This window comes from Lagopus leucura, unplaced genomic scaffold, assembly GCF_019238085.1.
Source record: "Lagopus leucura isolate 7727_CA_CO unplaced genomic scaffold, USGS_WTPT01 Super-Scaffold_760, whole genome shotgun sequence".
NCBI classification, from domain to species: domain Eukaryota; kingdom Metazoa; phylum Chordata; class Aves; order Galliformes; family Phasianidae; genus Lagopus; species Lagopus leucura.
Genome location: NW_024962257.1, coordinates 3,816,722 through 3,832,122, shown reverse-complemented (window position 1 = coordinate 3,832,122; position 15,401 = coordinate 3,816,722). Strand labels below are relative to the sequence as shown.

General features: G+C 48.0%; 1 protein-coding gene across 6 annotated transcripts; it reads right to left on the bottom strand.

Moving 5' to 3' along the window:
* Positions 1–3,241: 3,241 nt before the first annotated feature.
* On the bottom strand, positions 3,242–14,040 carry LOC122175947 (cytochrome P450 3A21-like). Of its 6 annotated transcripts, none has more exons than XM_042863999.1 (13): positions 13,935–14,040; positions 13,287–13,380; positions 12,368–12,420; positions 11,002–11,101; positions 10,443–10,556; positions 10,171–10,259; positions 9,610–9,758; positions 9,043–9,170; positions 8,636–8,723; positions 7,528–7,688; positions 7,190–7,416; positions 5,636–5,798; positions 3,242–3,508 (listed from the first exon to the last, which is right to left on the bottom strand). In XM_042863999.1, exons 1-13 carry the CDS (start codon positions 14,003–14,005, stop codon positions 3,413–3,415), a joined length of 1,533 nt encoding a protein of 510 aa, XP_042719933.1. In that variant the 5' UTR covers positions 14,006–14,040; the 3' UTR covers positions 3,242–3,412. The 6 variants fall into 6 exon arrangements, with proteins under 6 accessions (XP_042719933.1, XP_042719934.1, XP_042719932.1 ...); XM_042864000.1 differs by lacking the exon at positions 3,242–3,508 and adding an exon at positions 3,738–3,928; XM_042863998.1 differs by lacking the exon at positions 3,242–3,508 and adding an exon at positions 4,405–4,984.
* Between the last annotated feature and the right edge of the window lie 1,361 nt (positions 14,041–15,401).

Genomic DNA, 15,401 nt, shown 5'->3' with positions numbered 1-15,401 from the left:
GCCCAAATTCAGCAAAATGGAGCTGGGATTTGGCACGCCTCAGTGTTGCTTTGTCTCTTGCCAGAACCCATCGCAGACGCCTGGAGATAAAGGCAGAGTGCCACCAGCTTGAGGGCAGGATCCAGGCAGGCAAATCCATGCTCCTACGCTTGGTTGGAGCAGGGAAGAAATGCTGGGTGCCGGCAGACGGAGATGCTTTGAACAGAGATGAGAGAGGCTGCAATCCTTTGACACCTGGAAGTGAACTGTTTATTACTAAAATGTTAAGCGGCTTTATGAGAGAGATTATCCCAAAGGATATTTTCTGCAGTGTTGACATTTGTGTGCAAGTGATTAATTCCAATACGGGCACGGAGCAAGAAGGCAAAACCCTTCTCGCATGGCTCGTGACTTCCATCACCGCCACTGATCAAGCTACAGCCTTTATCCTGGTCAGGTCATTAATGCCTCCCTGACCTGCAACGCTGTGCGTTACTTCATCACCCTCATCTCCTCGGTCACCCCTCCAAGCAACCCTTGGGATTTCCCGTGCCCCTTTTTTGTCACCCGCTGCGGCGGCGGAGTTGCTTGGCTGCTGTTTGTTCCCAGGTTTCTGACCGCCTCTGTGTTTTGCTGTTCTCCCTGGAGATGTGCTGTCGTGGCCGCAGTCAAACACAGTGCCATGGCTTTGAAAGGGGGGATGGTAACATCTGAAAGTGAAGATGAACTCTTGCCTTTGTGCAAAGTCTAGAAGGGCAATGTGCTGCTGCAGCTCACAAAGGCAGAGGGGGAAGCTGAATTTTCTCGCCCTCCCTCGCAGCTCATCGTTGACTCTCAAGGGAAACAGCCTTGCTCTTCCTTACCCTTTCAGGCAAGGATGACTTTCACTGGGGAATTTAATCCACTGCAGAAAGGCTTTTATGTGTCTCTGGGGGTTTTTGACTAAACGCCTCAAAAATATAAAAAGAAAATATAAAATATAGAAAGAAATAAAAGAACAGTATATAATAATATACATACAATCTAACTATAATAACAATATATCAGAACAGAAAAGCAATATAGAAAGGAGAACAACTGCTCTCTAGTGACTGAAGTTCCTAAGCCCATTTTTGCACTGGAGACCACTTCACACCACCAATCGCTCTGCTCTGTCACTTATTTCAAGTGTTGGAATGCCCAGAGGAGTGGTGGAGCCACTGTCCCTGGAGGTGTTAAAGAATCATATGGTTGTGACACTGAGGGATATGGCTGGGTGTTGTGGTGGGGGTGGGTTGTCAGTTGGACTTGATCTTAGAGATCTCTTCCAGCCTTAAGGATTCTATGATTTTGGACTGAGCATCTTAAATGGAACACCTCTAGAATGAGCTCTTACTACTGACAGTGCACACAAGCCAACACCTTACATTCATTGGGGATATAATGAGTTTTCACACACACTGCAGCATCCAAATGGATCAGCTGTAAGGATGCTGCTGCCTATCTGCTGAGATTGGATGGGGTAGCACCTAACCAGCATGATTAAATGGTCCTTTCCTTAGCCATCCAGCAATGGTACACAGACACCACATACAGGAGAGCTTTGGAATGGATGTGCTTTCACTATGACAGCTGGATTCCCCAAATTTATGCCTGGCTCCTGCATGTAAGAGCAGGCATAGGAACAGAGCACAGGGCAGCCAGCATTCAGCCCTGCAGGAGCTGGCTCTGCTCTGCCTGTTCACGCCCTTAATGGGCAGCCTGGTCTAGTATTAAATGTGGAGGTTGGTGGCCCTGCCTGTGGTGGGGGGGGGGGTTGGAGCTTCATGATCCTTCAGGTCCCTTCCAACCCTTGCCATTATGTGAGCCTGTGAGTTTTCATCCCTCAGGAATCCAAGCAGCATTGATTACACACAGTAGTGACTGGGACAGGTGCAAGTATCTCACCCAGCCCTGAACTACAACAGATTGGAAGTAGAACAGATCCGGCTGTGAAAGGGTGCTCTGGAGCAGGTGCATGAGAGATCATGGAAAGCACTTAGAACTCTGTGTGGAGCCAGCTGGTCTGCAGCATGGAGCAGGCACAGGAATCAGAGCTCTCTGCTCTCACAGCAAGACAAATGTCCAGCTGAGACAAGCAAGCCAGCACCTCCAGCAATTTGTCTTGAGATAACATGGTGAAAAAAACAAGCTGCAAAAGTTGGCTTCTGTATCCGTTAAGTAGTGCTGATTTTTGAGGCAGAGATGCTTTGAAGATTGCTCCTAAGGAATGAGGAAGCCCTGCTAGGAGCAGTGATGGGACCACATCATTTTGTGGCCAAAAGCTTCTGAGACCTACAGGTAGATTCATCTGTATACAGAGGACAGAGCAGAAGCAAGAGACTGATTTCAATTTTATGTGAAAGAGGCAGTGAGCATTTTATTGTGATTAGCTTCTCATCAGCAGCTTGAAGGAGACGGGACAGCACAGAGCATTACGTCCTCTAGAACATGAAACAAGGACAAAGGATGGGGAAGACTTCCCTGTCCTCAAAAGCCAAAAGCAACATTTTTCTGCTAGACCAGGGCTGTCCAGGACATCTGAAGGCTCTCAGTGCTGCACCCTGTGCCATCATTAATTCAGTTAATTCTGTCCTACGGTGGCCTAATGCACGTCAGAGACTAAAAGGTGTCACAGTGGCAGTGCAGTAGATGTTGCCTATACTGACAGTCACTAGTGCGAGAGACAGCTGTGTGCCTGGGGTGAAACAAGCAAACAAGCAGCAAAACACGCAGGGCACTTCTCTCTCACTCCACAAAGCTCCAGTCATTAGGGGCAACTGCTTGTCTCTGGGCTCCACCAGTTAACTCGTCTGCAATCTGAATCACGCATGAAATCCCAAGAAAATCTAAATAAATCAGTATCAGAAAATTTACGACAGACATTCATCCCTGCGAGGACATGACCACTTGAACACTTGTCAGGGTCAGAGCACATAGCTGAGGAAATAGCCCTGGACAAAACCCACATCCCCAGGAGAATAAAACCAGAAGATACACAGAGCTGCCCAGCAGGCAGTAGAAGCAGGAGCAATGGTAGCATTACTTAACTATGTGCTATTCGCTCCCCCTATCTTGATTTAAATTACACTGCCAGAAGAGACTGACAGTGTCTGGAATCAAATTGCTGAGCAAAGTGCCTCTTCAGAGGGAGAGGAAAAAAAAACACCCAAATAACCTGAGCGCAAATGGTCTTGCAAAATGCCTATTGTGGTCTGGGACAGCAGGATCTGAGGCCAAGGAATTTTCATTAGGATAATGCTCTTTTAATTATGCTAGGCCAAACCCCTAACGCCCCATGTCAAAATAGGGATTTGCATCACTGACATTTCAAGAGTGCAAGCGTCAATCTGCATCTCTTTTCCAGAGTTGGGCAGGGAAAGCACCATTGATTGAAAGTCTCTGAACAGCTCCTTCAGTTCTGCAGATCGCCATGGGCTCTGGGGACCATCTTCAAGACAATAGGCTTCTTTGGCTGCATGAAACCTTTTGTGTCCAGAACCAGGGGGATCTTGAGGAAAAAAGAAACAAACAGCACACAGAAGTGCCATTCAAGATGGGCAAAAGGACTTTGACGTCATAGAAAACACCCCTCCAGCCCACACGCATCTCAGCCACCCCTTGTGTGCAGCGCACCGCCTGGCTTTACAGCTGTGTTTATTGCAGAGCTATCACTGCTGTGCACATAAAACAGCTGTGAGCTGGGGGATAGCAGCCCTCAGCTCTTGAACCAAGTGGTTAGTGAATGCCAGCATCCACCTGGGGCTGTAAGAGGAGCTCAGCACGCTACTGAAATGAGGCAAAAGCAGCCAGAATCCATCCAGGGAGCAGAAGCCAAAGAGGGGCACTGGTGCCATTTTGTTTAATGCCAAAATGTGTCACCACGAAGGGCAGTGAGGCTGTAATGGGAGCAGGAGGAGCAATAAGCTCTCTGGGAAGGAAGAAATGAAGAGAGATATTTGGGATCAGTCTAAAGGAACAAGTGTTACACAGAAAAGTGCTGAGCTCTGCTGGGGTGGAAATCTCACTATAACACTCTGGAAACTGGTGATGGAGGGAGGCAACTTGTAGGACATGCTGCTCATGCCCCAGCTGTTCTTCTCCCCATCAGGACAAAGACAGTGCTCCCCCAGCCCTACATGCTGCCCTAAAAGCCCCACATCCCAGTGAGCCTCAGGAAATCTCAGCAACATGGCTCTGAGCCCAGTGTACCATCAGTGGGGGTGTGAGGAGGCAGAGACATCCATACATATATTCCAAAAGGATGTTCTCAGGTGAATCTTTCCCTCCCCCTCTGATCCAACATACATGACACTTTCTGAAGATGAGCCTGAAAGAGCCCCATAAACCTATGGCCACCAATAATACAATACATATTTAACTTGCCTCCCTTTAATTAAAGGCAGTTATAAAAATAATCAATTTTATGGATTGCAGAGGACTAGAAAAATGTCATTAGACTTGGAGGAGGGTGGATAGGTCACTGCATTGTTAATGGACTATTACAGTCTTTCACCTCCAGGTTAGCAGTTGAGTAGCAATCTGAACCTGCAGAGATTCCAGCCGAGCACTTGTGCCAAGTAATAATTCTATGAGTATTTTTGTTTCATACAGCAAACGTCCTTTGAATACACTTGTGCTCCCTCTGTTTCAATCTCCAAGCTCACCTAGTGAGCAAAACACATTAATGGCATGACCTTTGGTGGCAGGTGGTGCAGCAAAGCACGTCAGGGCTGGGCACCCAGTGCTCACAGCTAGGAGCAGCAGTAGAAGACTGTGAGCTGTCTGCATCACAGGGAGGTGCCATGTGTTCAGGACATGCTGATGGGTAATTCCTAGCAGTCATCGCATTGCTTCAGCATTGAGCAGCTCTGTTCTGCACAGCTGTTCCCACCAGCACAGTGTGGGAGCCCATGCAAACCCAAAAATGGGTGGGAAGGAGGGAACTTGCTCCTGCTTCACCTCTGCGCCCTTCAGCCTGCATAGCCTGAAAGCAGGAGAGGGCCACCACTTCAAATTTAGCTCAGATCATATTTGCTCAAAAACTGTTCTGCTTTAGAGGCTGCCTGGTGGCCCATAAGAGATGTGTTCTGCTGTCTCAGGGCCTCACTGCTGCTGGCCGTGTTTATGCTGCAAAACACAGCCCTGGAGCGGGCTGGGGAGGAGATCTGCTGTGCCTAAGCTGGGTCAGGACAGACCAGCAGGGCACAGCAGGCAGAAAGCACCCCAGTGCTTAATTGCACCCAAAGCAAAGCAGAACACTTCAGGGATTTGAGCCTGATGCATCCCACCAACATTTAATCTGCCTCTCTAGAGGCTGGAAAAAAAAAAAAAAAGTATCAGTAAGTTGTGCTGAAGCATTTAAAACAACTGAGAGCATTTAAATGCAGATATTCCCACACGCCTCTCTAATCCTCAGTGAAATCTTCCTCCCTGGTCTCTGCGTGAAACAGCAAAACCCAAACCCACAGACAAGCTTCAGTGGTCCTGAAGTTATAGGTATCTTGGGGATGAGAGGGATTTAATGTGTAAGTGAGTCAGATCCCTACTTGTCCTGAGACGCAGACAAAAGAGAGCACGGAGGATCATCCCAGTGGGAACAGAGCACAGATAATGACACATCATCCCGTATTCTCACCGGAGTGTCTTTGCAGGGTCTGAAAGAGAAGTTCTGTAGAAGGGCAACCACAGCCACTTTAACGACGAGGAGAGCAAATCTCATTCCGATGCAGTTTCTGGGGCCGGCCCCAAATGGCAGGTAGGTGTAGGGGTCAATGTTCTCTCTGTTTTCTTTACTAAACCTGATTACAGAAAACATAAATGAATAAGATTGGAAAGAACTGTCGTTCCGGGATATGTCAGCTTTCAGATTTGAAGCAATGAGGGGTCTGGGAAGGCAAAAGCTTTTTGCGATTCCATGCATATGAAAAGAATGCAGCCAAGACCCTTTTTCCTGTCCCAACAGACACCTTACTCCTCTGTTTTTATCCAGCTGTTTGGAGGTGGCCGTGAATCTCCAGGTGCATCAGGTGAAGACCAGAAATATGCTAACGATTTCATAACTACTCTTTTCTCAGAGCTCCCTCTAAGCTGAGCCCAAATTTCAAACCCTGAAACGCACAGGTCTACAGCTTCACGTCTTCCTTTCAGATCAAAGGACAGAGAGAACACAAAGACATCCCCCCCCTGCGTGACTAAAGGGAGGGTTGCTTTTGAGACACGTCAGCCATTCCTCTCCTCATCATGAAAAACAGGGAAGAACAATCAGCTTCACAGAGGAATTCGCCACTGAGCATTTTAGTAATACTTCTTAGTGATCAGTTGGTTTTCATGTCAGAAAGCCTTTCACTCCCAGTGCTTGAGGTCTGGCCACATTAAGTCAGCAGTGAAGTACCTCACTACTGAGACACCAACACAACCCTCTGATGAACTCCCAGTGAGGTAAGCCATTCCTGAAGAGTCCATGCCCATCTGCCCTTTCCATTTGTCACCTGGTGTAAGGATTAAACTGCTGGAATAACTGAGGTGCAACATGCCCATTGCCAGAGTTCTCCCATTGGAGTGGCTGCAGCCAAGGCAGTGTTCCTGGGTCCTGGTGGTTTGTGGTGATCCCAGCAGGACCCATCTCCACCCCTAAGCTTTTCATGATGCCTCTGCCATGCTATGTCTCAAAAGCAAACAAATCTGCATACTGGAGTTAGCATCAAGGGCACAGACTTCTGGGCCAGCCCTCAATGTCTTCTTGGCCAGCTAAAGATGTCCCAAGTCTGCCTTGGGCTGTTGCCTCATTTTTCAGGGGCTAACAGAGCCTCCTATACAGAAATTATTTCATAACTGGAGTTGAAAAATTAGGTTTTATCTCCTACCCATCTTTGCCCTTCCATTGCTGATTTGCATGGCGTTATGCCAGTCACCCAATGGCTCTCGTTTTAATATCTCACCATAAACCCCTCAACGTTACAGCTGCTGGGAGCTGCTCTCACTGTCGCTTCCTTCAATGCAGTTAATTAAATTCCATGCACAGTTTATGGATGTAGATCATAAAACTCCCCTCGCAGTAATGCTGGGACTAGATGTCAGACATTGATAAATGCCTAATTTAATGTTATAATCACGCATTCCCCGCTTTCTCTGCCATGTCCCCTGCCAGGAATCATGTTAAACGTGCAGCTGTCCCCCACCTGGTCCTCACCTCTCAGGCCTGAATTCCTCTGGCTTGGGCCAGTATGCCGGGTCATGGTGAAGCACATAGATTGGGATCATGACCACCATGCCCTCTGGGATGGTCACCCCATTGAACTCCACTGTCTTCTTGCAGATCCGATCAATCCGCCCCCCAGCAGGGTACAGCCGCAGGGATTCATTCACCACCATGTCCAGGTAGTCCATCTGCATAACTGCATCGTATGTAGGAGCAGCCTGGGGATGTGGGGGAGAGGAAGACTTGCAAAATGGCTGCAAACACGGGGCTTCAGCCCTGCAGGGTTTCCAAGGTGCAGGTGGGAATGACCCCAGCATCTCACCACTCACCTTGTTGGGCAAGTTTGCATCGATCTCATCCTGGAGTCGCTTCTGCACATCAGGGTGCATGGCCAGGTGATAGGAGACGTAGCTGAGGGTGGAGCTGGTGGTTTCATAACCAGCAAAGACAAAGGTAAGAGCCTGGGCCAGAATCTCCTCATCACTTAATGCTGAGAAGAGGCACAAAGACATGTAAGAAGCTGAAATCTACAGCACAAAAGTGATTAACCTTCAGGAATCCAAGATCCTACTTATCAACAGCATTACCTGGATGACAACTACCTAATACCTGATAGAGGACCTGTCCAGCTGACATGGACTGGCAGCCTCTGGCAACACGGTCAGCAGCCTGGCACTGGTGTGAAGCCAGAGAACCACTGTCAAGTTTGGCAGTCTTAGTTCACTGCCTTTGAAAGCAGAATTAAACTGGTGAAGCTCAGCATAGCCTGATCCTCATCTAGAAAATCTGTTATCTCCTTGAAGCGTGCTTCCTGGGCAAAAAACAAAATATGGGCACGTGCTGGGAAAAATTAGAGGTGAGGAGATGCCAAGCAGCTCCTCTGGGCTCTGAGTTCAGCCAGATACTGCTGAGGGATCAGTAGCCCTGTGGCAGCAGTAATAGAGATGGTACAGAATTCCACACTGGTACTGCAGCCAGGATGCAGGCTGCAGCGTGGGGCAACATCCAAATATCCTGTCCTTGCAGATCACAAGTTAACAAGCTTCCTGCCTAGATAGATGCTGATGAACTGGGCTTTGCCTTGGCTGATCCATTATTTTTCGAATCCAACAGTTTACCTAGGATGAGCAACAGAGGTGAGCTTGTAGATGAGGAAGGTGCATGCAACATATGGGCTTTGTGTGCTTTACAAAGCACAGCCAACATCACTGGCCTTCAGAGAGGACTTTGCTCTTTGTTGGATAAACAGCCCTTGGGATTTATCCTGGGAAATGAGATATAATAAGATACGACTCATATGCAATAAGCATTATTATGGCCCTGCTATTGCAACCTTGAGACTCCCATAGAATAAAAGACTACAGTCTTCTCCCACATCCTCTCTTTAACTAGAACCATCTGCTCTCTGCTGAGAGGAGGACAGATCTCAAGACATACATTTGTATAAGCCCTTCTCCCCAGCAGACTTGGAGCCATCCTGTGAGCTCTGTGAGTCAATCATCAGCTGCAGGAAGTCCACTCGGTCCTGGGGAGGAACAGAGGCAGTCAGAGAAGATAGGGGAGGGAGGAACCAAATCTTGTCCAGTGCAAGCTCTATGCTGAGGGACCTGCTGCACCCAGCCCCACAACTTCAGAGCACTTGGAGATTCAGACCAGATGACTGCATTGACTTTCCCCATGTGGAAGCCCAGGTAGAGCATGCTTCTGGTCCTCCCCACATTTAATGAGCTGGGAGCCACTACAGAGAGAAGGAAATAAATCCACCGTAGCTTCTGAAGACATGACCAGGTTCCACCTCTGCTCAGAACAGCACAGTGAAAAGAAAAGGCCACCTGGGTACTCACCATGTGGTACCCTTTTTCCCGTTCCTTCTTCATTTTCATGAAGAAGACATCAAAGAAGTCCATGACTTCATTAGATAACAGCGTCACATTCATCTTTTCCAGCACTGGGATCATGAAGGGGAACAACACTAGAAGGTGAGAAAAGAACATGCATGGATTTAGAGCAAGGCTCCCCAAACTAACAGAAAGAAGTGGGACAAATCTATACCTATACCCAACAGATTGCTTTTCCCTGCCTTCAGCTCTTTCAGTCTCCTGATCTCATATCACGATATGCCCTCAGTTCTGCACTGAGTGCAGCTCTCTGTGGTATGAAGCACAAGTTCTTCATGGCAAACAGGATCTCTGCATGTATGAGGCTGCAGCAAAGACCCACAAGAGCTGCACAAAACTTGACCTTGATTTCCCTGGGGAAATACTTCTATAGACCTGGGGGGGTGAATCGGATTCTGCAAAGTGCTCCCCCCAAATAGCAAAGTGGACTCTGAGATAAGGGAGCTAAAAGGAAATGCAGGTGGTCACCACTTGTGACCAATTCAAGGCTTTATAAGATGAGGAGTGTCATACCTATGAACATCAATAATGGGCTTAGGAAACTGAACTTGAGAAATTTCCTAATGTTGGTGACAAAGGGGTCATTGGGTTTGCTCATGGAGTCAACATCCACACTGAAAGAAGTGCTGGCCACCACATCCATGCTGTAGGCTCCAAAAATGCTGTGTAGAGAATAAAAGAGAGTGAATGGAACAAACCCAGAGTAATGAATAACAGCCTGTCTAGGAGAAATCCCTGAGAGGGAAACTCTTTTAACCAAGGACTCAGTGCAGACTCCTAACACAGCAGCTCCTGTCCCAATTCGACCGTAGCCACCACTGCATTTTCCCAAAGTTCCCCCATTTGCATTCATCCCCCTGGTTTTTCTCAGTGTAAAAAACCTAGGCTATCGTTGGAAAGCACTGGACCGTGGTACAGGTTAACCAAGATAGCATCCTGATTCTCATCGGTAAAAAGAGATTGTGAAAATGACAACAAAATCCACATCTATGACTTTCCAAAATGGCTTTCCAAATGGCTCCATGGCCACATTGAGTACAGACACGTTTGTTTCCGCCCCACATGGTTACTTACTTCTTCATGTCCAAGAGCTCTTCGTTAGCCACTTTCTTCTCAATGTTTTTCACTAATTTTTCACCATAGCTCTCAATGATAGGGAACATCTGAAACGCAAAACAAAGCAGAAGAAATTGACTCCTTCATACCCTGTAAGCAAGGCTGGTCAACTCTTCATGGCCACCTGCAACTTGCCAAGCCACAGTGATCAAGTCTACAGCTTCTGGAGGAGAGAGGAGGAGGGCATGGGGAAGGTATTACTTCCAACCTCAGTCAGTGCTTTTCTTTACCTCTTTCAGCTTCCCGCTGGTGAATGTTGGGGACAACACAGTGCGAATCCTTTTCCACTGGTCATCCACAGCCATGCTAACAGCTGACTCCAGTCTCCCACTCAGACCAAAGACCTGTAAAGGCAAAATTTTACGGCAAAAGTGACATGGTTATGCAGGGCAACAGGCGAAGGTTCCCAGATCCCTTTAACAATATAGCAGTGGAAAAACAACAACAACAGCAACAAAAAAAGCAAAAAGCCCACCACAACTAACAACAACAGAGTGTTGACCTGGCCCCTGAATTCATAGCAGCTCTACCTCTACCAGCAAACAGAAATGGAAACGAAAGCGTAAGATGTGGACAGGACATCAATTCCACTGCGAACCTAGGCTGATGTTCCAGCCAGACTGGCCTCCCCACTGCTCCAGCAGAGTTTCATTGGCAATACTGTCGATAAATCAGGGCATGACAGAGAGCAGCTGCTTGCTGAAGGGCCCAGAGAGACTCGGAAGTAGAAGAAACTTTTCATTCCTTGGTGCATGATCTCTGACCCAAGAGGGAAGAACGGATACCCACCCTGCGATTGGTAAAAGTGCTATAGCACTCCTTCACCAAGATGGTTTTGATGAGCCCGGGGTCCAGAATAGCCATTATGGGCTGCCTGCCATCAAAAATCCTAAGCCAAGAGAAAGTCATGGTCAGTGCATTGCTCACAGTCACGCAGAACAGAAGCAGTCTGCTGCTCTGTGCATGGACCACTGCAGCCCGCAAGGTCCACGCAGCTGCGTCCCCTCTGACAAAGCAGCCAAGGGGATGAGAAACAGTTTTATTATGCAGTAAAAGAGGAGATGAGGGAAAAAAGGACAGGGCCAAACACAGACAGCATGAGCACTTCTAACCATCGACTGTGCTGTTGCAGAAGGATTTTCATAGCAGTGTGCATTCAGATAAAAGGCAGCTTTAGCAACTGGTGGCTGGAGTCAATAAACCCCCCCAAACAGCCTACCTGTGGGGGAAAGAGATCTCCCTGCGTGGCCTATGAGGCAATGAGAGGGGGAAAAACTCATCTGTTTTTTCTATTTTCCAATCAAAAAACTTGAAAGCTGAATGGCAGGAGCCTCAAGCCACGGCCAAGGAAAGCTGCAATCTTCAAGAGGCTTGAGAACATTTCATCTTCCCAAAAATTGTGCTAGGTTTTCATAAAGCTCCTATGGATTTTGTGTGATGCTTTGGCTTGGGTTTAAGAGGTTCCCAAGAGAAGCATGCTGAGAGCTCTGTGCCTGCCTGCACAGAACCAGGGCAGAGCAGGGAGAGAAGGCTGAAAGGGAGCTCATGCCCTGGTGCTGGGGGAAGAGGGAGCAGGATGAAACGCACTGCAGCAGCCTGCAGCTCGCTTTCTGTTCCAGACAGACAGAAAAGTGGCTTCAAAGGCTCGAGGCTCAGTTTGACACCAGCAGCAGAGTTTTCTGGGCAGGCTGCGTGGTTAGGAAGTGATTGGTGCCTTCCTACACTAACGCATCTGGAGCTGAGAGATAAAGGCACGGCTGCGCTGATGTGCTGGGTGTTGGAGGATGGGGAGATCCTGGCCCTGAGGTCACTAACTCCACTACAGTGAGTTCTGAATGATCCCAGAGTAGGAAAGAGGGAAGAAAAAAAAAAAAAAAAAAAAAAAAAAGATTATTCTCAAAGCTTATACAAGTGTAAGTCTCCAGAACTGGCTGCAATCATTCCAGCCCTGCACTGTACTGAAATCCCAGCAGGAGAACCCTGCAAAGATGGATGTAGACATTTCCAGGAGTGATCCTGGATGTTTCCCATGCCCCAGCTTGTCATTGCTGGCATTAAAGCACTGGGGACACAATGGCAATGTTCTATTTTGGGACAGAGAAGCACCCCAAACAGAAGATTTGCAGGGAATTTTGCTCTGCAAATGGTAACTCACCCCCAGATTTTACCATATTTTTCAAAGCACATCTGATCAAAATTCAGGAGCCCCTGCAAAAGAGGAAACAAGAAACAAACAGTTTGAGAAAGTGCGATCAAAGCTGCCGGCAGAGGCCGGGGAGACACAGACACTGAGGGACATTGGCACTGAAGGGAATAAAGAGCAGAGAAAGTGAACTGCCCTTCCAACTTCCACCAGCCAACCAGAGCTGAAAATGTAATGTAGAGATGGGAGGGTGAAACTTACGGAACACACAGTGCCATGCATCACCTAAACCAGTTAGCACATGCCATGCTGTAAGCCCAGCAAACAAAAAGGAAAATGCCTCTTTCATAGAAGCTGAAGCTAATACATTTCGTCCTGCATTTGCTGGCAGTTACCTGGAGCTGGCTAACACCTTGTTATTTGGAAAGGTTTGCTAACTGGGAAACGCTACAGCGTTGAACAGAAATCTGTTCACTGGAGTTTTGAGATTGTGGAACAGAGAGTGACTGGGCAGGGATTGCTGAGCACTGACCCAAAGCACAGATGCTCAGCACACAATGCTCCCAAAGCAGCAGCCTGGAGGACACTTACTTCCTTTGTTTCCAAAAGCTTTTCAGCTGCTGGATCGTGGCTAGAAATCTAGGAGGAAGCTGATAGCTTAAACTGTGAAGGGAGAGAAAGACAGAACATACCTCATTCAGATCAGCCAGAGCCTAAAGGTGTATTTTATTTCTCTGTACACACTTGTAGAGCTTCCTATCTGAAAGTATTGGACTGGATGATCTCAGCAGTCTTTTCCAGCTTTAATGATTGTACCATTGCAAGCATCAAGGAAGCAAGGACAGAGAAAATAGATGTCTTAAGTACAGGAAAAGCAGTACCAGCAGTGAGAACCTAAAGCAGACCTGGGGCAGCAGCTGCCCTTACTCACCTGTCGATACCCCATGAATGTTCCCAAAAATGGCACAGGCTGTGGGCCAGGAATGCCCAGCTTCTTGAAGGTCTGGTAGGGCCATATCCCATAGCTGCAGAACAAAGCCAGGGTGTGAGATGCATTTATGCAATGAGAAGAGAAGGCTCTTCACCCTGAGTGTAGGTTAGATAGCTGCTTCCTGCCACACAGGAAAGGCTGCAGTGTTGGTCTGCTTCATGCAGCAGCAGACCTGCTGAGGGTGCTCTCCTTCTACAAGGGCCCCAGGACCACCTTGGGGTGTACCTGAGTAGTTTACTACAGCTCCTATGACTGACGTAGGCAACCAGACAGTTTGCTGCAGCAAAAGCAAAGCTGCTCCTGCTTCTGGATCTCTGCAGCAAAGCAAACAGAACAAAACACTCCAAACCTCAGAAATTTCTTTACGCCCTCCCCAAGCCCCATTCCTTCCCACTAACACCAGGACAGTGCAAGGTCTCTGCAGGCAGCCAATGCTCTCAGCTGGCTGCCCTGGGCCATGATTCCCTTCTCTCTCCCCCCCACTCCTGCTTATCAGCCTTGCAAACAAAATGGGAACACCCCAAAATGGTTTTTAGCATTTGTGAATGCACTTTGTACCAGGGTGCTTGTCCACCAGTCACTACTTACAGCACCAGGAGGCTCAGGAAAGTGATGAGGAGCAACCAAGTGATGGGGGAAAGGTCTGGAAGGAACCTCATCGAACTCACAGCCTGACAGCACTCCTCCCACACAGCTTGGGCTTCACTATATGAGCTTTTTATCTTGCAGCTGTGACTGCGCTCATGTGATGCAGGAGGAGGAGTCCTGTTTACTCCCTGGCTCAAACTTTAAACCTTGGGCAGGGTTTCTCCTTTCACTGAAGGGTCAATACTGTGCCAAGCCCTGTGGTTTTTATGCTTAAAACTGCTGAAGGTGCTGTTTTCTGTAGGAGAAAAGGTAGTGAAAGGGGAAATGTCCTGAGAGCACCTTCCTCCTGGCCTGGGAGCAGCAAGGCTCCTGCGGGTGGCTCAGCCCAGGTGTGCTTGTGCTGTGTTAATTGCTCTTAAGGAGGTGGGGAATGGGGAGAGCCATGAAGTGCTGCTGCTCATTCACTGTCACTGGCTCCTTATCAGTGAGAGCTGGATGTGAGCCACTGGAAACGTGTTTGGGCAGGATCCCTACCAAGAAACCCAGCAGGAAGGGCTGGAGCAGCCTGGCTAGCTGGGTTAACCCTTACCTGCTCTATGCAATTTAGGTATCTCCTCCCTTCATCCCTTGTTCCTGTGGTGTGGATCAATGGCATCACCTTCACCTGTCTGCCTGGGAGGGTTTTCTGGGATGGAGGATTGAAATGCTGAATCCTTCCTTTCCTTGTCCCCTCTGTTGTGGGTGATAAAATATTTCCTAATTCCTGTCAGGTTACACAAGGTTTTGTCCCAGAGGAGAAGGTCTCCTGCATGATTCAGTTACTGTCCCACAAATTAATCTGAAAATTTGCCCTGTTTCCACAGTTTCCACAGTTCATTTTCCCTGGTGACTCTAATTACCCTGCTCTTCCCAGCCCCCACCTCCATGCTGTTCATCCCAAGCAGATCAGCTTGTACGTACACAAAAAGAACCCAAGATTTTTTTTTTGTTTAAAGTTTGTATTTACCAGTTGAGTCTTGTTCTGTTGGAATGAGACTTTAATTAGGTCAGTTGTGTTCCCCTGGTATGGTATGAGCAATAGCACTGGAGAACAGAGACAATTTATAGAGACCCAAAAATAACCTGTCCTGCTGCTTTGCAAGAAAGATGTGTTTTCTTTGCCCTGCACTGAGGACGTCTGCAAGTGAGGCCACTTGGGCACATAGACTATGCATGGTCCCATAGGCAGAGCTCATCTGGGCCTCAAATTTCTCCTGCTAAAAAGAAAGGAATATTTATCTTTCCAGCCTGACTGGGCTGCGGTGAGGTTACCCGTGTTTGTATGGTGCTTTATGGCTCCTGGCACGAGGCCCTGGGCTGCACTATACAGCCCTTTTCCAGGACTGCCCTTCAGCCTTATGCGTGCGTTCTGCTCAGTGCACAAAGTGAGCGCTGACACAGTCCCGTGTTATCAAGGAGTGAGAAGGA